Genomic DNA, 27,679 nt, shown 5'->3' on the forward strand with positions numbered 1-27,679 from the left:
CCCCCTCTGTCCTCCGGGTGAGTCTGCCTACAACTATGCTGTTTTGACTAATTTTACGAACACATGTACAATCCCATCAAGACACAAAGTTTACAACATAATTATAATTAAAACGGAAAAATGTTAATGTTATTGGTGTTAAAGTTAAATGTTACTGTAGTTCCCCCTTTGCCCTCTAAGTGGCAGTGAGCAATAAAAGCTCCACAAAGCGCAGACGGCGCCACTAGATCACTTCCGGTCCGGCATTCTGAAGAGACGCACTACATGCGTTCATTTTCTCCTATTTCGTCTTCATTTTTCCCTCATTTAAGTGTTTTGGAGCCAACCGGGAGCGAAGACATTTTAATTCGCTAAGAGGGTCGCGAAAGCGGTGAGTTTGAAAACAGCGACCTTCTGTCTCAATACAAAAGCTTACCGGCTAGGCTAACACTAAGCTAGTTTGAATGAGAGGATTTGGGACTTGGACGCTGTTTTGACACATAAACCTTAAATTCTTACAACTCTATCTCGGTTTTTACATTGTTGGGCGTGTTACTTTTAAAAAAGGAATTTGTAATAACTACTCAAACCTTTTTCAAAAAGTAACTATAGTAAAGTTACTAGTTACCAGGGAAAGTAACTCCTTCTGTAACTTTAAAAATAAGTTGTAGATCAAAGACTTTGGAATTTGCCATACGAGTCAGAACAGGCAGGTAGTTTTGTTATAGAACCCTGTTATAATTATTGCACCTCACAAGCAACAGATTTGGCAATATACTAAAATTACAATCAGCATGTGCGTAAATATGCTCAAAAACGTGTGCGCAAACACACTGCTTTTGACCATCATCAACGGTAACAGCAAAAATAATTTGTGCCGGATTGCAACACTGACATGAATAGTCGTCTATTTGTGTTTTTGCGGTGATTGACGCTGTAACTGACCAAATTGCATTAGCTTGTCATTGTTCCCAGAGGATGAGAGGAACCTCTGGCGAGCTGACTTTGAAAGCTGCAGAGTTTTTGGTTAAAAAAGGAAATGAGTTCCGCTAAATTCCATTAGCAAGCACATTTATCTGACCACTTGGGGCGGCAGTAGCTCAGGAGGGAGAGCGCTCGTCTTGGGATCCAGGGATCCCAGTTCGAATCCCGGCTTGTCCGTGTTACATGTCGAAGTGTCCTTGGGTAAGACACTAAACCCCTAATACCCCCAATAAGCAGGTTAGCGCCTTACATGGCTGCACGGCCGCTATTGGGAAATGTGGAGCACATTGTAAAGCGCTTTGGGAAGTTATTGACTTGAAAAGCGCTAAAGAAATGCAGATCATTTCACTTTCGCGGCAGAGGCTCCGCCAAACCCCTGAGACTGACTGACCGAACCCTAAGGGTTCGATCAAACCCAGGTTGAGAACCACTGCTCTAACACTACATTATGAAAATGATGGATCGACAGATATGGGTTTTTCAGGACCGATACTGATTATTGTTATTTTAAGGAGGCCGATAACTGATATTTGGAGTTGAAATTTGCTGCAAAAGCTTAAAAATTATTGGTATATATTCAAATAAAACTCTGAAACCTTTTACAGTAAATACATTAGAATTTCAAAATGACGAACATGTAAAAGCCTTCACTTAAACTGACAGTGCAGGGAAAAAAATGGCTTAGCAGCAACATGGAATAAAAGGTACCTAAAATCTTTAAAAGCTCCCTGATTGACTTTAATAAATAAAAATGTCTATACAACCAACATGACTTAAATGAACTTAAAACAAGGTGCATTTAAATTTCAACCGAGCTGGCGAATCTAAATGTGGGCACTCTTATTTTAGAGCCAGGTTGATGAACTTGTGTTATGGTAAAAGCTAATCACTTCCACTTTAGCATGCTTTTCATGCTCTCTCTCAATCACAAACACACACCCTTGATTGACCAACTCATGTTATGATAAGAGCTAATAGATCTGTCTCCTCTTGAATGTGCCTTCCTAAAACGGGACCACTGACTTTTAAAAATAGCAATGTTATCAGCGGCCTTGACTCACAGGCATGTCGGCACTCAGGATTTAGCAGAGCTCCCTTGATTTACCATGCTCTAAAGTTTATTCTGGCTTCAGTGGTTCCCCCCCCCCCCAGGTCGTTTATCCAATCAGAAGGCGCGGGGTGGGTGGCATGTGAGACAAAAGGGAGGAACGAGGGAGAGACGCTCTGCTGTGTCTGAGCCTAAATAATCGGCCCGTCGAATAAATAATAATATTGCAGATACTCGTCGAATTCCTAATAATTGGTCGACCCCTAGTAAATATTTTTGCTTAATTCCTCTTTCGTATTTTCTTTTTCTTTTTAAAGTATTTGACATGTCTACCCTGGAGTGCCAGGTCTAATCTCTTTGCAAATTATCTTTCGCCACGTTGATATTGATGATAATTCTACTTCACATGATGTCGGAGATTGGCGTGCTGACGTTTGTCCTTTGCAGGAGGCCATTATGGACATCCGACCCAACCACACCATCTACATCAACAACATCAACGACAGGGTCAAGAAACCAGGTCCTCCCTCTCTCTTTTGGGGCTTTTTCTTTTCATAGAAAAGTTTGAAAAACACGTGCCTTTCCCTCAGAGTTGAAGCGCTCTCTCTACGCGCTCCTGTCGCAATTCGGCCAAATCGTGGAGATCGTGGCCATGAAGACCATGAAGATGCGAGGACAGGCCTTTGTGGTCTTCAAGGAGCTGGCGGCCGCCACCAACGCCCTGCGCCAGCTCCAGGGTTTCCCCTTCTACAATAAGCCCATGGTAAGCAAATCCTTTGTTTTGTGTCACATGACCATTCGAGATGGCAACTACATAAAGATCGGATACCGTATGGATGAGGGTTGCGACAACGAATCGATAAAATCGTTTAGACTTCGACTTTTAATAGCGTTGTCCGCGACTTGGATCATTGATTTCTGCGTCTCTCAACACGTCAATTCAATGGAAATAGGAGCGCGTGCTTGTAGTACCCCCTTGCTTCGACAGAGGGCGCCCTACGACCGTCTTTTAATGCATCTGGCCATTTTAGAGCCAAATCCAAATTCATTTATGCAGATAACGATATTCTACTAAAAGTGCTGTATCGACCCTTTGCACGTGACGTCACGTTGCCTTCCCCAGCAGAATGACATTCATGCTGTACGGCAGAGAAGCCCTAGTAGATTTGAGGAAATGCATATAAGAGCAATATGGAACGGTTTATTTGATAATAGCTTTATGGATTGTGCGTAACGGTGGAGGATGAAGAACTTAGCAACGTAAAAACTCAAATGGCTCCGTGTTCATAATATATAAAACAATAAATTAAAATGTCAATACAACCAACTTGACTTAAATGAACTTGAAACAAATAGTGGCTCGAGATTTCAACCAAGCTGGCGAATAAAAGTGTGGGCACTCCTGTTTTAGAGCCAGATTAACTAACGCATGTTACGGTAATAGCTAATCACTTCTACTGTAGCGTGCTTTTTATGCTTTCTCTCAAATACAAACGCACACGCTTGATTGGCAAACTCATGTTATAGTAAGCAGTCTCCTAAATGTGCTTCCCTAAAACAAGTACACTAAGCTTTTTCTTAATAACGCACACGCTTTTCTAGCACGGACGTGTCGGGGAGAGTTAGCAAAGCTGCCGCTCTCACATTATCGTTCCTGCTTCAGTGGCTCCGCCCCTGGTCGCTTATCCAATCGAAAGGCGTGGGCTAGGTAGCAGGGATGGGGGCGTAGGAGCAAGATGGTCTCGAGCAGCCGCCTCCGAGACTTGATAATCGGCCCGTGCAAATACGGATATCTGTTTTTCGGTCGACCCCTACTCATGACTCCTCTAGAAGGGCGTCTGAAATGCACGGGTGGCACAAGGGTGTGTCTAGAGTCGTAGGCACGCCCACCTTAGCGCCTCGTCCACCTTTTTTCTCCCCGCCCACTAGAGGATCCAGTACGCCAAGACGGATTCTGAAGTGATCACCAAGGTGAAAGGGGCTCACGGAGACCGGGAGAAGAAAAAGGAGAAGAAGAAGAAGCCTCAGGACGCTGCCGCCCTGGCCAAGAAAAGCGCATTGGTGAGTGAGTTAGGTGTCCACTCGCTGGTTGCGTCGCTTATTATTCGTAAAGGTTTCGGGTTGAAAAGAGTTCCAAGTTCTCGGTAGAGTGAAAAATAAATTCCATTAGGATTTTCAATGTTTTTCAATTTTTTTTTTGCTAATTTAGGGGTAAAAGGGACCCCTATAATCATATTTTTCATCCTGCTTTTTTCCCTTTTTTCAATGTTTTTCTTGTTATTTTTTTCTAGCTCTACTTCTTTTTTTCTCATCTTTTTCCTTTTTCTGTTCCTGTTTTTTACTCATTTTCCTCTTTTTTTTCATCCGTTTTCTTCGTGTTTCACTTTTTCTTGCTTGTTTTTTCTTTTTTGTCTGTTTTTTCCTCCCTTTTTCTGTTCCTGTTTTATTGACTGTTAACTTCTCTTTCTTAGCTTTTTACTTGTTTGTTTTTCATTTTTCCCCCTTTTTCCTTTGATTGAGCTTTTATTGCTTTTTTCCTTTTATTGCTTTTTTCTTGTTTCCCCTTTTCCACCAGCTTTTTCTTATTACTCTTTTCTTGTTTCTTTTGTTTAGCCTGAATCTTTTTTTTGCTATTTTCTCTCATGCTATTATGTTTTTTAATTTAGCTCACTACTTCTTGCTTTTTCTTTCTTTCCTTCTTTGTTTTTTTAATTTTCCTTGATCCCGCTTTTCTTTACGTTTAATAATCGACTAATGTACTATTGGAACGCTTGTACAACCCCAAATGTTGTTTTTGGAACAACTTTTACGTGAGATGTTTTTTTTTCTTAATTCTAACATTTATGGGATTTTATTTAATCGGTTGCACGATACACAACTGTATTTAATTACATTTTTTAGTGGAAGTACAATGTCTGCAAGAAGACGGACTCGATAAATTTGGAAATTATTTGAATGCGACACAACATTGATCATAGAGAACCCCCCCGAAAACTGTCTTTTTTTTCTCACTTTTTTTCCCTCTTTTCTTTTCCTCTAATTTTCTTCCTTGGTTTCTTTTTTTTTTTTTTTTTCCCCTAGAGTTTTACCTCTTTTAAATTTCGATATTTTGTTTCTTTTTTGTTTTACAATCCAAACCCCTTTTAAGTCATTTTGTGCATCATGTTGCATCACATTTCAAGAGGTTGAGTTTGTGTTTGTTGTGTTCAGGTTCCGCTCGGGGTCCCCATTCCTGCAGTGCAGGTAAGTCAACGCTATGTTAGCTCGACGCTAAATTAGCATGCGGATTTTGGGACACAAGCTAATGAACTGCGCTGGTCCTACAGGTTCCCGACAACCCGCCCAACTACATCCTGTTCCTCAGCAACCTGCCCGAGGAGACCAATGAGATTATGCTGTCCATGCTCTTCAACCAGTAAGTGGCGCACGCGTGCACAATGCGCTTTAGTTTGTGTGTAAAGCAATCCCTGCTTTTTGACAGGGTTGCGTCGTCAAAAGCCGAAAAGTAGAAAGCTTTATTTATTAAATTATACACACACCCAAAAACAAATCCTATTTATGGGCTCAAGCGTTTAGCAAAAACAAGTACTGTACTTTTCACTATTTATTCAGGACACATGCTGCTTTTTGACTTCAGATCAGACTTTGTCCCCATCATGTGGACATTATTGGAAAACAAATGTGGCGTAAGAATGCGTTTACCTGTAGCCTGAGGCGACAAAAAATAAGATAACAGAAAATAACTACAAAATGTCATATTGATAGTTCAGTATTCTTTTTTTGGGGCAGCATTATATTTAATACATGTCCTGTTGAATAGAATACATCATAAAAACCTCAAGTCATGAAAAATGTCAAAAGCTGTTAGGATTTTAGGGACACTGGGATCAAGTGTCTGTCAAACATCCAGATAAATGAAAACAATCAAATGACCTGAAAACTCTCTATTAACGATTAGAAATTGACTGGAAAAAAAGGGACCCAGAAACAACCCCAAGAAAAGTTAAGTTATGTTTATTTGTTTGGCCCTTAATCACAAAGATTCTCTAAGGGCTGCACAGACTATTGCAAACTGCAGACTATTAGAACACCATCCCCTGATCTAAAACCTTTTGCGCCATAAATAATCAAGGAACAATTTATTGACAAAACATAAATTAGCGTTGATGAATTTTTATTTTTTCTAATTTTTTTATTTTTCATGGAAAATGCGTCATCTGTAGTTTGCTGTAAACTGGTGTAGAAAACTATGGAAAATTCCTTTTTGGTGGCAACCAATATTTTATATAAAAGGTACTAAACTAAGTATTTCAAATGTATATACTGTATTGTATAAAATACTAAAAATACTTATAAATGCACCCTAAAAATAGATGTATAAACTAAGATGAAACTCAAATAAAAAATAACATACAATAAACTAAACATGAATGATCTATATAAACTACTTTATGAATCTTGATTTGTGTGTTTGTATGTGATTAATCGGCTCCGGAACAGCTGAACCGATCTTCGTGAAAATATATAGGGTTGTACTAGGCCTCCTCCTGTGTCTTTAGCTAGGTAACTGCTTAAACAGCCCACAATCGTCCCAAAAATGAGAAAATAACTCGGCAAACCAAAACAAATGACCTGAATAGATCTATCTATCTAGACATCTATCTATATGGACATCTAGACATCTGTCTATCTAGACATCTATCTACTAAAAAAATGTCGCTCAAATTTTTGAGTGCATGCAACAACAAAAACAACCCAAAGAAAATGCAATATGGCTAGCCCAGTTTTTCCCCCTTCATTACATTAGATAAAAAATATTGCCAAATGTCAGGGACACCGGGGTCTTTATAACTGCCAAGAACCCTCCCAAAAACATGATATAACTGATATATGTTCATCAAGCCTTTGAACATACGTGAATTGCAACGTCATGGAGGCAGGGCTGCTGTTTCGCTAAGTAGATGGCCATGAAGGAGGCAAGCGGTGACTTATTTTGCGCGTGTGCGCAGGTTCCCCGGCTTCAAGGAGGTGCGTTTGGTTCCGGGCAAGCACGACATCGCCTTCATCGAGTTTGAGGGCGAGATGCAAGCGGCCGTAGCCAAGGACGCCCTGCAGGGCTTCCGCATCACCGCTACCTGCGCCATGAAGGTCACCTTTGCCAAAAAATAGGTTTTGCTTTTTTTTTTTTTTTTCCCCCAATGGACTCCCCCCCCCCCCCCCCCCCCATTTTCCTGTTTTATAAATGTTGCTTTTTTTCAAAACTCTGAGTTGACTTCTTCTGAAGCTGTTATCGGTGGGAACCGAGGGTCAATTTTTTTCTTAAGCAATTGTCTTCAAAGGGATCCCCAAATTCTAAAACATGTGAGAAAATAGTACATATATTTTTGCATAACATTTATGTATATGTATGTCATTGGTAAATTCCAATTATTTCTGAGATGATGCATTTTGAAGAAACGTCTCGTCTTTGACTTCCTAAAAAACACCGTCACCTTAGCAAAGCAGTTATCATATTGGTGATTGTGTTAGACAAAGAGGTTACGTGCAACGTTTTGCTAATTTATGTGGAGAATGTCTAGGCGTTGTGTCGGTACAACAAATGCCCAACAGCCAAAATATCACACATACACATCTAACAGAGGCTCAACCAGCCAGGTCACGGCAGGCGAATCAGGACTAAATAGCGGCAAAATGAGGCCGGTCGATCGAAAACGCACAGTAAGCAGCCACGATGACCAGGAGCCGACCACAAGAAACCGCTTAAAAATTGATGGGCAGGCTAGCCGGCTACCAGACAGCTTACCGGGCAAACGTGGACCAGAAAAACAAGAAACCTTCGGCAACCCTGGATGCTGACGGGGAGCTGTCTGGACAATATCGTACTGGATTGCAAGACACGTGGCGAAAACCAGAAAGGAAAGGCCACCGTTGCCAACCTGAGCGGTGGCAAAGAAACAAAATGTCGGCTGCAGGAAAACTTACCTGATGCCGCTTTCGGAGATCGAAAAGCACAACTCGGACGAAACTGTCGCGAGTACCCCGATGACACGGTAAGGAAAGTTCCGATTTTCTCCATTTTTGCGAGTCTTTGTTGAGTCCTTGAAGTGCTTGAATTTGCACATGAAAACCTGCAAGAAGCCTGTAAATACAGGATGAAATAATTGTTGATGTGCAGCTGTACACTTGGTTCGTTACTAGAACTTCTTTCAGGATGTGGCAATTTGAAAGCAGTACTCTATATGTGATGTAGGGTTCTGCAAGTATATACAGTACTTGAAGTGGATCTGTTTTTTCTTGGTCATCGTGTTTTTGGCCAAATAAAAATTGATTCTACATCTGCTTCAAACGGAACATGCCTTTCGTCGGATGGATTTCAAAACTGGAATTTGAGAAGCACAGTTCTAGAGGAGTATTTTTCAACCTTTTTTTTCTAATTTAAAAAATCAAGGTGCAGCGTATGTTGAAAAGCTAATTCTCAACACCCCTTCATGTTCTACTTCATCTCCAAACAGAAGAACAGCTTCAGCGACAGACTGCTATCAGTCTTGGTCCACGGACAGACTGAGGAGACTATTTCTTCCTCGTGCCATGAGGCTCTTTAACTCCACCCGGGGGAGTAAACGCCCACATGAAACCCCACCCCTACATTTGCACATTACCCTGTTCTTATTACAGTGTATTTTCTGTAGCACTATTTAAATACTCATTATCAAGATGTTTATATTGGGTATTTATCTATTCTTTTTTTATTTTATTTTATGATTTTATTTTTCAACACAAGAATACTGCTGGAAGTGGGAATCTCCCCACGGCGATGAAGAAAGTTGCTATCTACTTTTATTTTTATTTGTTCAAGCTAAGACTGGAACATGGCCTCAGTGGACAGTATAAAGTTCACTGGGTTTTGGAGGTGATGCATTTTGGCAATCGTTTTTCGGTCATTTTGCATATTACCCTGTTTAAACCCATTTTACCGTATTTATTTTTTTCTATAAAAATAACAAAAAAATACATAAAATGAGCAAATCTGCCAATGAAGCAATTCTTGTTTTTACTCTATTTTTCGGATTTTTGTCATTGAATAAAGTGACATCGAAAACTAAAATGATGTGGAATCATTTTGTTGGTTTGATTTTAGTTGACATGAGTTGCAATGTCCTATTAAACGGCATCTTGAAACAAAATTACTTATCAAATATATTTCCCTGTACCACCACACTGGCAGATAGAAAGATATATTGTATTGTATGAAATAAAAAAGGTCATCCCCGTAAGGAAATTCACACATCCAGCAGTATACTTGTGTTAAAAGATAAAATAATAAAATATAGAATACATAAATATCAAATATAACGTTTCGCTATTGAGTATTTAAATAATGCTACGAAAAAATACACACTGCGATTAAAAATAGGGTAATGTGCAAATGTGGGGGTGGGCTTTTACTCCCCCGGGTGGAGTTTAAGAGCCTCATGGCATGAGGAAGAAATGATCTGTCTGTCTGTCTGTGGAACAAGACTGTGACAGCAATTAGCGTAAAAATATTCAAATACATAGCCATCTTCTTCCACCTCCCAATATAGATGAATGTTCAAGTGACCAGGCTGACCACTGGAAGAAAACCAATTTATTGAAAACAGCAAGCATCATTATTAGTTGTAAAAATAAAATTGGCTACTTTTCTGCGGCATAGTAGACAAGGTCCGATGTCACACTGGTGAAAGAAAAACGCTGGTCTAAACGACGTTAAAGTGGAAAATAGTGCCAAAATAAAAGCATCTATTTCAAAACTGGAATTGGGTTTTGTAGAAAAAAAAAACACATTTAAGTTTTGTTCTGAAAATATAGTGAGTAAATTAGAGGTTGACTGATTATCAGGGGACTCCGTTATCGGCACCAATATTTGGGAATTTGACAGCGATTGGTATCTGTATTTTATTCATTTGACAAGGTGATTTTTCAGGCTCAGATACAGCAGAGCCTGACCGTCCCTCTCTTCCCTCCTTTTGCTTGCATGCTACCGACCCTCTGCCTCCTGAATGGATAAGCAACTGTGGGCGGAAATCCTAACATGCCTGTGAATCTAGACTTATGATTATAATGAGATTTGAAAACATTGGTGGTAAAAAAAAGTGTTTAAGTGTTCAGGTGGTGACTGATCTTAGTTCTTATCATGAAATGGTCAGTCAAACCTGTCTATTTGTGATTGAGAGCATAAAATCACACTGTGTTTTTTTGGTTTGGATTTTATTGACACTTTTAACAGCAAATAAACAATGTGAGGTTTGAACAATTTTTCTCGACACTTGACGACAATTAAGCCTATTCACAATTTCGTTTTATCATTTTCTAACAATATGACGTTTGAACATTTTTTTCTCGACACTTGACAGCAATTAAACACATTCACAATTTCATTATATCATATTACAACAATATGAGGTTTTATCGACACTTTTAACAGCAATTAAATACATTCACAATTTCATTATATCGTATTCTAACAATATGAGGTTTGAACAATTTATATCGACACTACAGCAGTTAACCCATGTGTAAAGGGCAATACTATTGTGCAGGGGAATAGCTTTGTCTTCTCAAGTGGAAGTGATTAGCTGTTACCATAACATGAGTTGGTCCACAGCTATTTTGACATTTCCATGCACTTTTTAAGGTTTAGTCGTGTCGGTTTTATTGACAATTTTCGGAATTACTGCTATAATCTTAGGTTTTGTCAGAAATGAAAGATCCGAATGTTATTTGTTGTCCTCTTGGCGCTCATCATCGGAATGGTGTTGAGCGTGTTGATGGCGGGGACGCGGTGCGGTCGTCATGACAACGGCTCCCAGGTGGCAGCGCGTCCCCGCGGGAGCAGCATCGGCATCTTCCTCTTTTCCGCTTCTTTTGTTTTCAAACTTTTTTAAAATCTTTCCTACGATGGCTTCGAACAACGCCGACCCTGCGACGCCGCTGCCGGTCCCGACGACGGTGGTGACGATGCCGGAGCTTCCCGCCGGAGCCGCCGTTTGCACCACTTGGCCGGACCTGCTCTACCTGCCGGAACTCGTAACTCAAAGACGGGCTTTTTCTTGTAGTTTTTTTGGGGTGCGAGCTGTGAAGTCATTCGAGTCATAATGTTTAGGTGGCGGGCGCCCTGGTTTGGATCCTGGTGGCGTGCACGTCGGTGGTCCCGGCGAACCCGCAAGGATGGCTGATGGCGGTCAGCGTCTATTGCTTCGTGATGACTTCCATTTGGAGCCTCTTGTTTCTCTGCGGGTGTCATTCCAACAAGAGCAGCTGGGCGGCGGCAGTGAGTCGGCGACCGCGCGCGGTCCATTCCTTATTTATTTTCTTTTTCCTTTTCTTTTCACTTTGTTTTCTTTCCGTGTTGCTTTTATGCTTTTCTTGTTTTCCTTTCCACTCTTCATTTTTTGTCTTTCTTTTTATCTCTTCCCCTTTTTTCTGTATTTGTTTTTTTTTCTACGTATTTTCTTTGTGTTGCCTTTATGCTTTTCTTTTTTTCTTTCCCACTCTTCTCCCTTCTTTCTTTCTATTTTCCTTTCTATTTATTTCTTCCCCTTATTTTATTGTTGTTATATTTTCTGTATTTGTTTTCTTTTCTATGTATTTTCTTTCTGTGTTGTCTTTATGCTTTTTTTTCCTTTCTACTCTTCTCGCTTTTTTCTTTCTATTTTCCTTTCTATTTATCTCTTTCCCCTTATTTCATTGTTCTTATTGTTTTTCTTTCTTTTTTTTTTTCCTGTATTTTTTTTTTTCTATGTATTATCTTATTTCCCTTTTCAATTGCATTTTTCCCCTCTAACTTTTCTTATTTTCTGTCCCCTTCTCATTTTTTTTGTCTTTCCATTTTTTTGATCTGCCTTTTTTTCACAAAATGACCAAATGACATCGATGATGTCAGTTTTCAAGTTTCCTTGAACCCTCAAGGAACAATGACACGCAAATGCACTTTGCTTCGTTCGTGCGGCGAGCAGCAAAAAAAAAAAAAAGTTCATTTGGTCATTATGAGTCGCTGTAATTTGTCTTCTTCCCTGTGTTTTGTAGCACTCATTTTCAATTGCACGACACAATTCAGCGACATCTGGTGGTTAAATGATGCACACTGACACGTTAAATCAACCAGCCTTTAATAAAATCCAATTTTTAGGTTACGGATGATATAACCCCATTTTAATTTCATTAGTATGAATCTCAATTAAAAGGGAATTTAGCAGGAGTACTATATTTCCTTCCAGGATTTCGGTTATCACCTGACAGCAGCCGTCTTCTACCTGAGCGCCTCTGTGTCCTTGGCCAAGGTCACGCTGGACATCAAGGACGCCGGAAACTTCCAGAACTACCAGTTGGACATCTCGGCCGTGGTCGGTCCGATTCCCGCGTATATTCGCAACCAAACGAAAAACAAACTCATTGATACGTGTTTCCGTGTCGCCTTCAGGTGTTCTCCTACGTCGTCACGCTGCTCTACTTTGTGCACTGTATTTTGTCGGCTTTGCGCTGGAAGACCTTCTAGAACCTTGGAAGAGGTGCGGAAGATCGTCTAGAACTCTAATGTCCACATGAAAGAGTTTCGAGACTTTCGGAATCCACGCGGAAGATCTTTTAGAATTTCGGAGTCCAAATAGAAGACCTTCTCAATTGTCGATGTCCACATTGAAGATCTTTTCGAATGTCAGAAGACCTTCTAGAACCTCAAATTCCACCTGAAAGACCTTATAGACTCTGAATAAACGTTTTGGAGCTTCTAGAATGGCAGAGTTCACGTGGGGGGGCTTTAAGAACATCAGAATCCACACGGAAGACCTTAAAGTCAAAATCCATGTGGAAGACCTTCTACAATGTCAAAAACCACATGAAAGACTTGCTGAAACATTAGATACCACGCGGAAGACCTTCTACAATGCCGTTTGCCATGTGGGGGATCTTCTAGAATGTTGGAATCCATATGTATGACCTTAAACAAAGTCAAAATCCATGTGAAAGACCTTCTACAATGTAAAAAAACACATGAAAGACTTGCTAGAACATCGGATTCCACGCGGAAGACCTTCTACAATGCTGTTATCCATGTGGGGGACCTTCTAGAATGTTGGAATCCATATGTAAGACCTTAAAGAAAGTCAAAATCTATGTGGAAGACCTTCTACAATGTCAAAAACCACGTGAAAGACTTGCTAGAACATCTGATTCCACGCAGAAGCCCTTCTACAATGCCGTTATCCATGTGGGGGACCTTTTAGAAGGTCAGAATTCACACGGAAGACCTTAAACAAAGTCAAAATCCATGTGGAAGACCTTCTAGAATGTCAAAAACCACATGAAAGACTTGCTGGAACATCGGATTCCACGCGGAAGACCTTCTACAATGCTGTTATCCGTGTGGAGGACCTCCAAGAATGTTGGCATCCATATAGAAGAGCTATTAGAATGTCAGAGTCCATGTGGAAGACCATCAAGAGACTCATTATTCGTTTGGAAGACCTTCTCGAGTCCACACCGAAGAACTTCTAGAATGTTTGAATCTACTCGGAAGACATTTTAAAGTGTTCAGAAGAACTTCCAAAATGCCCAATATATGTGTGTTCCACGAGGAAGACTTTTTAGAAGGTCATAAGACTTTGTAGAACCTCAAATTCCATGTGAAAGACCTTATAGACTCTTGGAATAAACGTGTTAGAGCTTCTAGAATGGCAGAGTTCACATGGGGGGGGGGCTTTAAGAACATCACAATCCACACGGAAGACCTTCTAAATGTGAAAAGCCACGTGAAAGACTTGCTAGAAAATCGGATTCCATGCAGAAGACCTTCTACAATGTTGTTTGCCATGTGGGGGACCTTCTAGAACGTTGGAATCCATATGGAAGACCTATTAGAATGTCAGAGTCCATGTGGAACACCTTCAAGAGACTCATTTGGAAGGCCTTCCAAAATGTCTGAGTCTGCATGGAAGAACTTCTAGAATGTTTGAATCCAAATGGAAGATATTTTAAAACGTTCAGAAGACCTTCCAAAATTTCCAATATATGTGTTTTCCACGTGCAAGACCTTTTAGAATGTCAGAAGACCTTCTAGAACCTCAAATTCCATGTGAAAGACCTTGTAGACTCTTGGAATAAACGTGTTAGAGCTTCTAGAATGGCAGTTCATGTGGGGGCCTTTAAGAACATCAGAAGACCTTCTAAATGTCAAAAGCCACGTGAAAGACTTGCTAGAAAATCGGATTCCACGCAGAAGACCTTCTACAATGTTGTTTGCCATGTGGGGGACCTTCTACAACGTTGGAATCCATATGGAAGACCTATTAGAATGTCAGAGTCCACGTGGAAGACCTTCAAGAGACTCATACTTCATTTGGAAGGCCTTCCAAAATGTCATAGTCTGCATGGAAGAACTTCTAGAATGTTTGAATCCATATGTAAGACTTTAAACAAAGTCAAACTCCATGTGGGAGACCTTCCACAATGTCAAAAGCCACATGAAAGCCTTGCTAGAACATCGGATTCCACGCGGAAGACCTTCTACAATGTCGCTTGCCATGTGGGGGACCTTCTAGAACGTTGGAATCCATATGAAAGACCTATTAGAATGTCAGAGTCCACGTGGAAGACCTTCAAGAGACTCATACTTCATTTGGAAGGCCTTCCAAAATGTCTGAGTCCGCACGGAAGAATTTCTAGAACGTTTGAATCCACTCAGAAGACATTTTAAAACGTTCAGAAGACCTTGCCTAATATACGTGTTCCACGTGGAAGACCTTTCAGAAGGTCCTGCTAGACTTTGGCACTTAACTTTGGGTTTGATTTGAAGTGTACTATTTGTTGATTTTAAGGATTATTGATGAATGACGTGGCAGGTTTGTTGATTTATGACACGCTGTTATTGAAGACCCACAAAATAAACCATCTTTAGTGAACTATCCCATGACCTCCATTTGCACTTGACATTGACCCCATGTTGTGGGGCAGTCGCCCCGGCAACCGGGTGTCCGGTGGCGTGGAGGTCGCCCTTGTGCCCCGTGTTGATCACCCGAACTTGACACCGCCAATCATGTCATCCATTAGAAATGAAGCAATTAAGTCCTCCGTGACGGAAGAAGCGCTGCCGTCTCTATGGCAACAAGACGCACGTTCTAAACAAAACATCCAGGGGTCCTCAACTCCTGGCTGGGGTTCATTTGCGGCCTTCGCGATGATAGTTTGAGACCCAGAGACTTGTTGTAATATTCGATCTTGCAACCTAAAAAAGGAGTGCTAAAAGCAAAGGTAAAAAGAAAAATTATGGAGCCTTAAAATGACCAATTACGCCCATTTTTTTGCCCTCCCTTTCACCGTTTTTTTTTTTTTTTATTGTTTTGGGGGAGGGGGAGATCTGTAGCAGCAAGATGGCAGATGACTATGTCCTCTCCCATCATAATAGTCCTTGTATTTTTACTAATGAATTAAGGATTTTATACATTTTGACCATAAAGGATTTTATACAATTGACTAATGCAATGAAGATTTTCACTGAGTGGGCTTTAGTTCAATGTACAAGTTCAGGGCAAGCTTAAGTGGTGGAAGAGGTTGTTTACAGGAACAGGACATACTGTTGATAACACAACCAGCACACCCAGACGCTGTTGACTCAGAAAGGCCCGGTGTTGATTTGAGGAAGCCAGACATCAAGGCGCTCGTGTATGAGATCGTGAAGCCCCACGTTGGGCTTCCTTGGCATGCCCATGGGAGGAGCCGGCACACCATCTTGCGCTGAGACGTGGGCTAATAAGAAAAAGCTTCAGGAAAAGGTTTCCCAGAGCCACCAACGACATCACTTCAGTGGTCTCCTGAGGGCACACTTAGTTCTGATGTTGTGAATGAATCTGCCCCCGTGTGCAAATGCCGGCTCCAGGTCATTTTCTCTCAAAAAACGAGCGCGCATGATTGTCGGGTGAATGTAGGTTGTGTTTGGTTAATGGAGTCAGATTACTAATTCAAACCATTTGGTAAAGAGTACCTTTGGATTATTAAACCCCAACAGCAATAATCAATGAATTACATTTTTTACCACTAGCAGGCTCTGAATAACACTCAATGTCTATTTAATTGCAGTCATGGCTAATTACGAATTAGTGTATTACCGATGAATTGATTTACTTTCATATGAATTCCATTTTTTTTCTGGGTTTATTTTGTGTAAGGATTTAAAAAAACGATATCTGAAAACACTGTAATGTTTTTATCGGAACAATTTTGTGGGAACCCAATTTAGCCCAACCTCACCAAACATTAGCTCCGGTGTTAACCAGGTAAATGGAATTTGAGAACCCTAACATAGTAGTATCGGATCAGAAGCCTTTTGGTTATTGCTTGCAAGGACAACTTGTTTTATTTTGGTAGGGTTTACAATTATCTTACGCTGAAGGGAACTATGGGAAATGTGTTTGATAATAGAACTAATGTATTTCCGGTGGCTGTGCGCTTCTGTTTCTTTTGTGTTGCCACGGTGATTTTGCTCTAAAAGTGTAAAATCTGGTTAACAACTATTTAATGATAAAGTTTAATTTGATGGTGTGGCACATTAAACAGAAAATTAAAATAAATATTAAGTGAATGTACAAGTTTTCGCTCAGACGTCACTTCCGGTAAGCGGAAATTTGGCAAGATGTCTGCCGCCGTTCAAGAGACAGCTCGTTTGTGAAGGTGAGCCATTTTAAACTTTATCTAAATGTTTTGTTGTTGCCGTTCATCACACGAAAAACATTTAGAATTTTAATAAGTGTGGCTTCAAAAGGGACAACAAATAATAATCGCCATTTGTTGAGACGCGACGAGTAAGCACGGCGTCCACGAACACGTTTCGAGTCAAGTTGTATCCGTGAATAAGTCTCAACACAAGAAATGAAGTTTTGGCTTTTATTTCTGTCAAGGTTTTCCCGTAAAATGGCAAAAGTTTAAGCGTTTTACGCACAAAATCGACGTCAATTCTTCTTCGGCCTTTCAAAAATCGCTTCCGGGTTTAACCCCGCCCACTGTTGGCTAACAATATACGTCACCAGCGCCCGAGAAAAGGACACTTCCGCCTATGATCGATTTCTTTGGATTGAAATGATTTTTATCCATTTTGCTTTTGATCGCGATTAAAGTAAAATCTGATTTTAGGTTCCTGTTATAAGTACTAGTGTTGTAGTATTACTGTAGTTATATATGTATAGTATTTTGTAGTAGGGTCTCCCGTAGAACTTTTGACTCTTTGGGGGGGTAGTATTTCTGATGTTTTTCCGGTATTACTGAAGATTTTGGTTTGTAGTATTTATGTTGTAGTATTTCTGTATTACAGTTATGGAACCGTTATTTTGTAGTATTCTTGTAGTTAAATTAATTTTTCAGAAGTAAAGCCAATGAATAAGGTTTTTAGGTCACTTTTGAAATAGTAAATTTGATATTTAGTTTTGTAGTAGTTTTACTGTAGTATTACTGCAGATGCGATTAGGTAGTATTTCAGTAATAATATTGTTTCATAGTATGACTGTACTATATTTCATCCAGGCTTTCTTTTACATCAGTGGTTTTGTGGAAGTTTAGTAGCATTTTAGTAGATGTATGTAGTATTACTGCTGATGTAATTAGGTAGTATTTCTGTAGTTGTACTTTGTTTTGTAGTATGACTGTATTTTAATTTTACTTTCAGAATTAAAGTAAATGAATCCGGTTTATTAGGTCACCTTTTAAGGAGTACATTTGATATTTAGTTTTGTAGTAGTTTTTTTGTAGTATTTCTGTAATAGTATTGTTTCGTAGTATAATTGTACTATATTTGATTCAGGCTTTCTTTTACATGAGTGATTTTGTGAAAGTTTAGTAGCATTTTAGTAGATGTATGTGGTATTTCTGTAGTATTTAGTAGTATTACTGCGAATGTAATTAGGTAGAATTTCTGTAATAGTATTTTGTTTTGTAGTATGACTGTACTATATTTGATCCAGGCTTTCTTTTACATGAGTGGTTTTGTGGAAGTTTAGTAGCATTTTAGTAGAAGTGTATGTTGTATTTAGTAGTATTACTGCAGATGTCATTAGGTAGTATTTCTGTAGAAGTATATTGTTTTGTAGTATGACTGTACTATATTTGATCCAGGCTTTCTTTTACATGAGTGGTTTTGTGGAGGTTTAGTTGCATTTTAGTAGATGTATGTAGTATTTCTGTGATAGTGTTTTTTTTTTTTTTTTTACTATTTCTGAAGTTTTCTTTTCAGAGTGTAAGCTAAATACAGAATATTATGTCGCTGAACTTAACATTTAGTTTTGTAGTATTACTGTCGTGGTATTTTCACAGTATTCATGAGGTAGTATTTTTCTAGTATTTAGTATTATTATATTTATATAGTACATTTATGATTGAGGCTTGTATGTATGGTATTCCTGTAGTATTTCTGTATGATACCATTACTGTAGTCTTATATTTGTAGTATTTTTCTTGTGGTATTTTGATAGTAGTATCTTTGTGTTTCTGCATCTGCGTTTTCTTTTACGGTATAATAGGTCCCTGCATCTTCGCCCTACATTTGACATTTAGTTATGTAGTATTACCGTAGTAGTATTTTGTCGTACTACCGTCGTCTTGTGATTTTCGCCAGGCCGCCCGCGATCAGTCGGCATGGGCCTGTGGCGCGACTACAAGGTCCTGATCGTGATGGGCAGCAGCTTATTGGCCATTCACGTTGCTTGGTACCAGCTCAAGTCCCGCCCCCACCTCTACAAGAGCCAATCCCGCGAGCCCGCCAAGAACGAGTAGCGGCGCCGCCCGTCCGTCATGAGGGGCGGAGGCGGCTGGCTGCGACGCCATTGGCCGTGGGTGGCGCTAGGCACGTTTGTGGGCGTGCACGCCGCCACCTGGCTCATGCAGCGCGTCGTCAAGAGCTCCGTGAGACAGCCAATCAAACGCGTGGAAGACTGATGATGTCGTCGGGCGAAGGGGACTGCCGTCCTCAAGGACCAATCAGAGACCAGATGTGGGATCGCGATGATGGACATTGGAAGCATCTCAACGCGCCGTGTATGCATGAGGACCAGGGGTTGGAAAACTAGGGCCCATGAGCCACATACGTCCTATCGTGCATTTTCATCCGGACCGCTAATTTAAAACACATGTATAAAGCGCTCAAATAAAATGACTACTTATGAAAATCTGTATATTTTGTGCCACTTTTTTCACAAGTGTGTGTTTTTTTGGGTTGTTTTCAGTTTTTTTTTATTGGAGGGGGGGTCGTTATTTGTTAGGTTATTGGGTGCATGTTTTTTGTTGTTTTTGGGTTATTGTCTTTTTTGGGGGCGTTTGTGTTTCGGTATTTTTATTCATGTTATCTTTGATCATTTTTCGGTTATTTTTTTCATGTTTACAAATTATGCCAATGGCTCCTAGTTTATGAGTTATGCTAATGGCTACAAGCTAAAAAGTGATGCTAACGGCTAAATGCTAACCGCTTCATGCTTACAAATTATGCTAATGGCTACATGCTAACGACTTAATATTTACAAATTATGCTAATGGGTTACATGTTAATGAGATATGCTAATGGTTACATGCTAAAAAGTTCTGCTAACGGCTAAATGCGAACTGCTTCGTGCTTACAAATTATCCTAATGGATACATGCTAAGGACTCAATATTTACAAATTATGCTAATGGGTACATGTGAATGAGTTATGCTAATGGTTACATGCTAAATAGCGGTGCTAACGGCATGAATAGATCATTTTTGGGTCGTAGTTCTGTTTTTGGGGTTATTTTATGATCATTGATTGGGTTATTATTAGTCGTTTTGGGGGGGTTCTTTTTATTTATTTTGATGGTCCTCGTTTTGGCAGGTACTGGGAAAAATTGGCTTTGAGAATAAACTGAAGCAGTTGGTAAGTTTAGCGTATTATTGGGTTTCAAGTTTGAGGAGGAAAAGTACAAAAAAAATACTCCACTTGCGTATAATATCACCTAGCGATAAGTACTGAGTCTTGTGGAGCGCCACAGGTATCTGTGCAGCCTTTTCGCCATGAAAGGGGTCACAAACTTTTAGACACCTCTCATATGTTCAATTTATGTCTTTTTGGGGGACAATTCGAGCTTTTGGAGTTATTACACAAAACTCACCCCCCACCCAAGAAGTTTCCTCTCAAAAATGACCGACATCTGACAATTTTCACTGCGTTCATTCATTAGAAAACTCACACGCTGTCCCTTCGATCATAGCAAAAATCATAAATCCTCGTCTCGTTCCTCAAGAGTCGTGTGAGGGGCGCTGCTGTTGCCAGGGCAACTTCTTCCGATCCTTTCCGGCGTTGCGTTTCCGCTTCTTGCTCAGGAAAGCGTTCAGCTTGCCGCCGCTCTGCAGTTCTGAAAACTGAGCCGCCAGCTGACTCTTCCTCTGATTGGCTTAAAAAAAAAAAAACACAAAATACTGTGAATGTCAGACGACAGGGCACCCGGCACGCTCGAATCGAAGGACCGAACTCAAACGTGGCGTATGGTGCCAGATTACAATACGTTTTTTTTTTTTGCTGTTGTCATTGGACTGATTCGCATTTGCTTGTCATCGTTCCTCGAGGATTAAAGGAGGGCCGATGATCCGGAAGGTAGTCTTCTTGGTAATGTTTTAGAAAATGCCCTCCTGTCAATCATCAACTCATTCACTACCGCTACATTAAATCAACTAAAACACAGGTGTCAAACACGCGGCCTGCGGGCCAGATCAGGCCCGCTTGGGGATTGGATCCGGCCCGCGAGACAACGCTCAGAGAAGTGCAAGAGAAAGAGAGCTGTAGGTTGAAATAGGTCCACTTGATGTTGCCAAAGCCAGGTGCCTCTCACAAATGCTGTACTTGTATTTCTCTCATCTCTTTCTCTCCTCCATTTTTCTCTCATGCTCTATCTCTCTCTTTCACTCTCTGTCTCCTTTTCTCTTTCTTTGTTCCTTTTTGTCTCTTTCTGTCTTTTTACCTTCTTTTGCTCTCTTTATTTTTTCCTTTACTCTTTCTCTCTCTTGCTTTCCCCTTTCTCTCCTTCTCTCCTCCTTTTCTCTCTTTCTTTCTCTTTGGATTTCATTCTTTCTCTTCCCCCCCCTCTCACTATTTCTGTTTTTATCTCTTGTTTCTCACGCTCTCTCTCTTTTTTGTCCCACCCCTCTACCTTTCTCTCCCTATCTTTCTCTTATTTCCTTTTCTTTTTTTCTTTCCCTCTAATCTACTAAAGAGAGAATGTTTGTTCTATCGTGTGGCCCCCGAGCTTAAATGAGTTTGACACCCCTGAACTAAAACATAAATATGACATTTTATGGCAGGGTAGTACCCTACGTTACCTTGATAGCCATTTTTTGAAAAGAAATATCGAATGACCCGTTTTAGGCGCACATACATTTGTTGAGGAAGAGGGGTCGCTCGCCGTGATTGGCTCGTTCTCTCTGCTCCCTCTTGTGCTGAAGCTCGCCCGCCCGGCGCTCCTCCCGGTTCTGCTGCGTACGTTCCTGGTTGGCCTGTCCCCAAATACGCCCGTCAGAAAAAGGCCGAAACGGCGCCACCCGGCGTAGTTCGGCGCAGGGTCACTCACCATTCTTTCCAGCAGGAATTGAAGCTTCTCTTTCTTGGCGCCGCTTTTGGCTTTCTTGCACTTCTTTTGGATGACCTGCGAGAAGGAAACGGGGCATTTAGCGGGGGGCGCTCATGCTAACGCTAGGGGTGGGCAAACTACGGCCTGGGGGGCCGCACGATGCCCGTCAGGCTCGTTGGCCCGGGTCGAAATTTCACGGCTATGGTAAGTGATGTTCCCAATTTGACCCTTTGAGTGTTTACAACAAAAATACAATAAAGATACGGCAAAATGACCGACAAATTTAGTTTTTGATAAAAGGGACCTAATACATTAAATTGCTTTCATTCTAAAAAAAAACAATGCTATCAAAATATTAAAAAAATACCACTACTGTAATATTACAAACAGATACTTCAATACTAAAAATACCACTACAGTAATTATGATACAAAACACTACTATTATTACGACAGAAATATTACAAAAATACGGACACAGAATAAAAATAATGAAATGACTGTCGCACTACATAAATACTGGAGATATACAGCAAACACTGCTATTAGTACTACAGAAAATCTAAGAAAATACTGATACAGAATTATTACGACAGAAATACTGCAAAAATTCCACTATGAAAATACTACAAAGATAAAATGACTGTAATACTACATAAATACTGTAGATATACAACAAAATTCTATGCAAAAAAAATACTACAATAGAAAAATAACTGCTACAAAAATATGACACAATTATCCAAAAATACGACAAAAATGAAATTAAAATCCAAGTACAGTAATGCAAAACAACTGAATATAAAATGACCTATTTGCTTTTATTGGGATTGTTTCAAAACCAATATGATGAAAGTGTTTTGAAATGGTAAATGTTCTGCATTTCTATAGCGCTTTCAAGTCAATGAAGACCTCCCAAAGCACTTTACAATGTGCTTTACACTCACCCATTTACACACACACTCACACATCAATAGGGAGTCAGCCTCCAAACATTTTGAGGATAATCAAGATGCTAAATGGTAAATGGTCTGCATTTGTATAGCGCTTTTCAAGTCAATGAATACCTCCTAAAGCACTTTACAATGTGCTTCACGCTCACCCATTTACACACACACTCACACACCAATAGGGAGTCAGCCTCCAAACGTTTTGAGGATAATCAAGATGCTAAATGGTCTGCATTTGTATAGCGCTTTTCAAGTCAATGAAGATCTCCCAAAGCGCTTTACAATGTGCTTCACGCTTACCCATTCTCACACACCATGTCTTCTTTTTAATTGCTTGATCTAACATATTATTTCTTCTTCATTCTGTTTAGAAAAAATACTATAGAAATACTAGAAAAACTCCTAATATAGTAATACAAAAATAGCTTTACAGAAATATTACAATAAATATACTACCAAAATACAACTATAGTAATATTTATAAATACCAAATAAGTACTACAAAGATACTTGTAGAGAAAGACTACAAAAAATACCACTACAGTAACCCTTTAGTACAAAAATGCTGCTAAATAGATATTACGATAGAAATACTAAATAACACTTCTACGGAAGTATTATGACAGCAAAATACAACGACAGTAATGCAACGGATATAAGACAAAAAGTGTACTTTGGAAACACTACGAGTATACTACTGCGTAAATATGATGCAGTGCTTGGAATGGAATGGACTGAACCATTCCAAGGCAGTGGAGTCATTCGGACGCAGCAAGAATTAGAAGAAAAAAAAATCAAATTTCTGCATTGATATTTATTCATAAACGAATAAACAAGATAGGTCTCCAAACTCGGGCCCCTCGGACACATTTATCATAACCCAATGTGGCCCCCGACTCCAAATAGTTGCCCAGCCCTGGGCTCAAGCTAACAACAATGAAACTAAGAGTGCCATAAATCTAGCAACACTGACGCTAGCAGAGCATACCTGCTTCTCGCGTTGCCGAATGTCTTTGATGAAGCCGTACGTCTTGTCAAAGATTTCCTCTTTGAATTCCCCGGAAAGGTCGTCGAAACGGGGGTCTCTCAAAGTCTGGGAAGAAGGAGCTCGTTAGGGACCGCCGCTTCGACGCTAGCTTTGCTAAGCGCGCTAACGCCACACTCACCGACTTCTTGGCGGCGACCACCTGGCGAAGGAACGGCACCCGCTTCTTGGACGAGACCTCGGCGGGCCTGTGCCAAAAGCAAAAGCGTCAAGCCCCGCCCGAGAGAAAGAGCCCGACACTTGCGCGCTAGGCTGACGCCCCCTCACCTGTTCTTGTTGAGGCGCTTGGGGGGAGGGGCTGCGGCGGAGGAGGCGGGGCCTCGGAGTTTCCGGTCGAAGGCTTTGGTGCCGATCCGCCGGCGCAGCTTCAGGAGGTCCTCGAAGGAGACGTTGGAGCGCTCTGACCCCCAAAAATGATAAGGTCGGGAGGTCTACCATCAATTGTTTTAAGACCACGTCCGCACGTTGTGGTGATTTGGGCCTGGACTACTGAAGGCCCCGACTCGTTTGCCAACAGTGCCGCAGCTTGGTCACCGTGGTAACCGGAGGCCATTTTGTTTTCAGAGTTGGCCCGCGTTGGTCACTGACCCACATGAAGCGTAACCGTGAGCTAAAAGCATGCTAACGACTTCGTTCCAACGAGTAGATGCTAACGCCTATATGCTAAAAATTCCATGTTAACATGCTAATTGCTACATTTTGTTGTTCCTGTGTAATTACAGTACACAGCGTTATTACTGTGGCTGAAGACTGCGTGCTAACGACGACATGCCACAATTCCCGCTGGAAATTTTATAACGTGAAATTCGGACATGCATTATCGTGTCATAAATCAACAGTGTGATTGGAATAGTTCCTTTTTGACCAAACAAAATGCGAGTCCGCGTTTGAAACACTTTATGCTGTATAAGACGTCATCATTATTATAAGAAATGAGTTGTTTTGACAGGGCGTACTTGCATTTTCGTGTCATAAATCAACACTATATAATAAATACTTCACTCTTTGACCAACCAAGTACGAGTACACTTCTGAAAGGGTTTCGTTGTTGTCTTATTTACATCAAGGGGTTAAAGTGGATTGTTTTTGACACGACATAAGTGCGTTATCAAGTCATAAATCAACCATGCGATTGGAAGAAATATTATTTTTGGACCAAAACAGAACAAGCGTCCACTTTTGAAATGCTTCGATCGTTGAATTTCAATTACATTGAAATAGTTATCAAACTTGATGGTTTTTGACATGACGTACATGCGTTTTCGTGTCATAAATCAACATTATATAATAAATACTACACTTTTGACCAACCAAGTACAAGTCCACTTTTGAAAGGGTTTCGTTTTTGTCTACTACGATGTCTTATTTACATCAAGGGATTAAAGTGGAATGTTTTTGACACGACGTACGTGCGTTATTAAGTCATAAATCAGCCATGCGATTGGAAGAAATGTTTTTTGACCAAACAGTACGAGCATCCACTTTTGAAATGCTTTGATCGTTGAATTACAATTGCATTGAAATGGATATTAAACTTGATTGTTTTTTAGATAACGTACATGTGTTATGTCATAAATCAACCATGCGATTGGAAGAAGTATTATTTTTTGACCAAAGAGAACGAGCGTCCACTTTTGAAATGCTTCGATTGTTGTATTTTAATTACATTGAAATGGATATTAAACTTCGATTGTTTTGAGACAACGTACATGTGTTATCATGTCATAAATCAACACTACGATTGAAAAAGAAAATCATTCAGTATTGGCCCAAACAGGGTTTGAGACTGAGAGTCAATTTTTGAAATGTAGTGTACAATGATTCGAATGAGGTCGCACAATTAGCTGGATTTTCGTATGAAATGGGTCAGGAACCAGAGCGAGGAATTAAGAAACGATTGTCGTGGTAAATCGGTGTCAAAAACTTTTCAAATTTGCTATTCCAAAAAACTAAAGTTATTCACCATTGTTCACGTTTTCTCCGGTCATGGCTGAAGAACCAGCTTCTTCCTCCTCCTCCTCCTCCCACTCCTCTTCATCATCAGATCCGAGCGTATCTTCTTGATCCTCACCTTCTTCCGCTCTATGCGTTTCCTCCTCGTCGTGGCCTCGTCTGGCGGCCATCTTGTTTGTAGTCCGAACACAAACACACGGGAAACATGTCGATTCCAACATCCGTGACGATTTTTAATACATTTTGTAATAGGAGGACTTCTTTGAGTCATTTTAGCTGGGACCGGACTAGTAGGTGGTAGAGAAAGAGAGAGAGAGAGAGAGACAGAGAGAGAGAAGGAAAGGGTTAAAGAAAGTGAGAGAAAGAGAGAACAAGTGAGATGATAAGAGAAAGAAAGTGTAATAGAGAAAAAAGAGAAAGACGGTAAAAGAAAATTAGGGGAAAAGAAAGGGTGGAAGAGAGCGAGAAAAAAGAAAAGAAAAAGGGATGGAAAGAGGGAGTGAGAAAGAAAGGTAAAAAGAAAACACAGTTTGGAGACCCATGTTGTGAACTGCTCTTAGGTCCCATTATAGTTTGCACGTATATTTAAGAATATATACAAATATGCTTGCTTGATTTTTTTTAATTCAAGTCGTACCTTTTAAAATGTCAATATAGCTCTCCGATGACGTCACCACCGCCAGGATTCTCCCGTCCGCCTCGAATCACCGCTCTTTCGGTCAGAAGAGGCTCACTATCCACGTGCTTTGTTTTGGAGACTTAAATCAACCCCAGAAAAGCGACAAAAAGCTAAAAAGAAGCCAAAACGTCCTCATGTGGCAATATTGTTCGACTTAGCGTTGTTAGCATGGCGTGCTCGTCCCACTGTTTGTAGTCTCTAGACGTCACTTCCGGCTTCATTATACAGAGGCTCGTGATAAACGCGCTTTAAAAGAAGTTGGAGAGGGAAAACAAACTTTTGTAGTTTTTAATTTTTATAATTGTTAATTTTTAGGGACGAAGGTTTTGCCTTGGTTAAATGAGAGCCGTCTCCTGAATCTTAAAAAAACACGTGCTTTTTTTTAAAAACCGGAAGTGGCAAACATTTCCCAAAACGGAAATCGAATTAGATACAAATACTTTAGTTTAAACATTCTGATTATCTTTATTTTTAGGGACGAAAGCATCGTCCTGGTGACACGAGAGCCCGACCAGAAACTGCAATCCACTTAAAAATACATTTGCATCGTCCACACCGCAGCTGTATTTGCTGACGACCATTAATCAACCAGAGAACATTGAGCAAGCTCATCTAGGTGTTATTTAACTTAAAATAAAAGCCACGGTTGTGCTCGTCATGGTTATATTCAAAACACAAAATGAAAAACAAATAGCACCTGGGTGTCTCTGCAGAAATTTAAAGAAGCCTTAGCTCTTTTTTCTATATATGAATATGTAATCTAACAACAAAGTTACTATATACCGATAAATATGTTCATAAATAAATTGAAATAAATAATGATGAAAAATTAAACTCATTACATCAATCATTTAAACTTTGCATGCTATTCTGGTCACTTTACAGTCTACATGAGTTTCTTGAGTTAAATAAACTGTAGTGGGAATGAATTCAATTGTTGTTGTTTTTTTACAAATGTGCAAATATTGAAATGGAAAAACCCCCTTAATAATCATTTTATAATCTTAATTTTTCAATCATGCGGCCCTCGAGCTAAAATGTGTTTGACGTCCATGCCTCAGTTCTCTGATTTATCTATCCATTCTTCCATCCATCCATCCATCCATGTTTTGAAAGCCAAGTTCAAAGTTCTAGAAATGGATGAGGACTATGTTTTTGTGAATTTAGAAGAAGGTTCTTGAGCTCTGTCTGTCAGGAGGTCCCGGTGTTGAAGGTGGACCCAAATGCAGAGAAGCCAGAAGCAAGTGTGCTTAAGAAGTGGGGGGCCTTGGAAACTAGGGTCCCGGTGAGCTTGAGCCAAATGGGCTTTTCAACAAAAAAAGTTTGTTTTTTATTAAAGGGATAGTGTTTTATATTTGTCCACTAGACGTCGCTTTTATTGTGTAGTGAAGGAAACTTGGAAGACTACAAACTACGGAGACAAAAATCAGCTATTTTTTTCCCATTCTTA

The 27,679-nt window shown here is 40.1% G+C and overlaps 4 protein-coding genes across 4 annotated transcripts; 3 read left to right on the forward strand and 1 right to left on the reverse strand.

Annotated features, from left to right (window-relative positions):
• Positions 1 to 210: 210 nt before the first annotated feature.
• snrpb2 (small nuclear ribonucleoprotein polypeptide B2) lies at positions 211 to 7,448 on the forward strand. The gene is made up of 7 exons (XM_088342957.1): positions 211 to 370; positions 2,459 to 2,531; positions 2,602 to 2,774; positions 3,941 to 4,072; positions 5,222 to 5,254; positions 5,338 to 5,426; positions 7,021 to 7,448. The coding sequence occupies exons 2-7, from the start codon at positions 2,468 to 2,470 to the stop codon at positions 7,178 to 7,180; spliced, it is 651 nt and encodes a 216-aa protein (XP_088199083.1). The 5' UTR covers positions 211 to 370; positions 2,459 to 2,467; the 3' UTR covers positions 7,181 to 7,448.
• A 3,025-nt stretch (positions 7,449 to 10,473) lies between these two features.
• LOC148360435 (myelin and lymphocyte protein-like) lies at positions 10,474 to 14,456 on the forward strand. Its single transcript, XM_088342958.1, has 4 exons — positions 10,474 to 11,077; positions 11,154 to 11,321; positions 12,268 to 12,393; positions 12,471 to 14,456. Exons 1-4 carry the CDS (start codon positions 10,844 to 10,846, stop codon positions 12,543 to 12,545), a joined length of 603 nt encoding a protein of 200 aa, XP_088199084.1. The 5' UTR covers positions 10,474 to 10,843; the 3' UTR covers positions 12,546 to 14,456.
• A 4,224-nt stretch (positions 14,457 to 18,680) lies between these two features.
• On the forward strand, positions 18,681 to 19,200 carry LOC148360436 (uncharacterized). The gene has a single exon (XM_088341269.1). The coding sequence runs from the start codon at positions 18,821 to 18,823 to the stop codon at positions 18,962 to 18,964; it is 144 nt and encodes a 47-aa protein (XP_088197395.1). The 5' UTR covers positions 18,681 to 18,820; the 3' UTR covers positions 18,965 to 19,200.
• Positions 19,201 to 20,191: 991 nt separating this feature from the next.
• On the reverse strand, positions 20,192 to 26,460 carry rrp36 (ribosomal RNA processing 36). Its single transcript, XM_088341268.1, has 8 exons — positions 26,188 to 26,460; positions 25,561 to 25,720; positions 23,865 to 23,997; positions 23,719 to 23,785; positions 23,541 to 23,645; positions 21,604 to 21,678; positions 21,412 to 21,529; positions 20,192 to 20,433 (listed from the first exon to the last, which is right to left on the reverse strand). Exons 2-8 carry the CDS (start codon positions 25,718 to 25,720, stop codon positions 20,279 to 20,281), a joined length of 813 nt encoding a protein of 270 aa, XP_088197394.1. The 5' UTR covers positions 26,188 to 26,460; the 3' UTR covers positions 20,192 to 20,278.
• Between the last annotated feature and the right edge of the window lie 1,219 nt (positions 26,461 to 27,679).

Source organism: Urocampus carinirostris, chromosome 8 (genome assembly GCF_059441175.1).
Source record: "Urocampus carinirostris isolate Australia breed hairy pipefish chromosome 8, RoL_Ucar_1.0, whole genome shotgun sequence".
NCBI lineage: Eukaryota > Metazoa > Chordata > Actinopteri > Syngnathiformes > Syngnathidae > Urocampus > Urocampus carinirostris.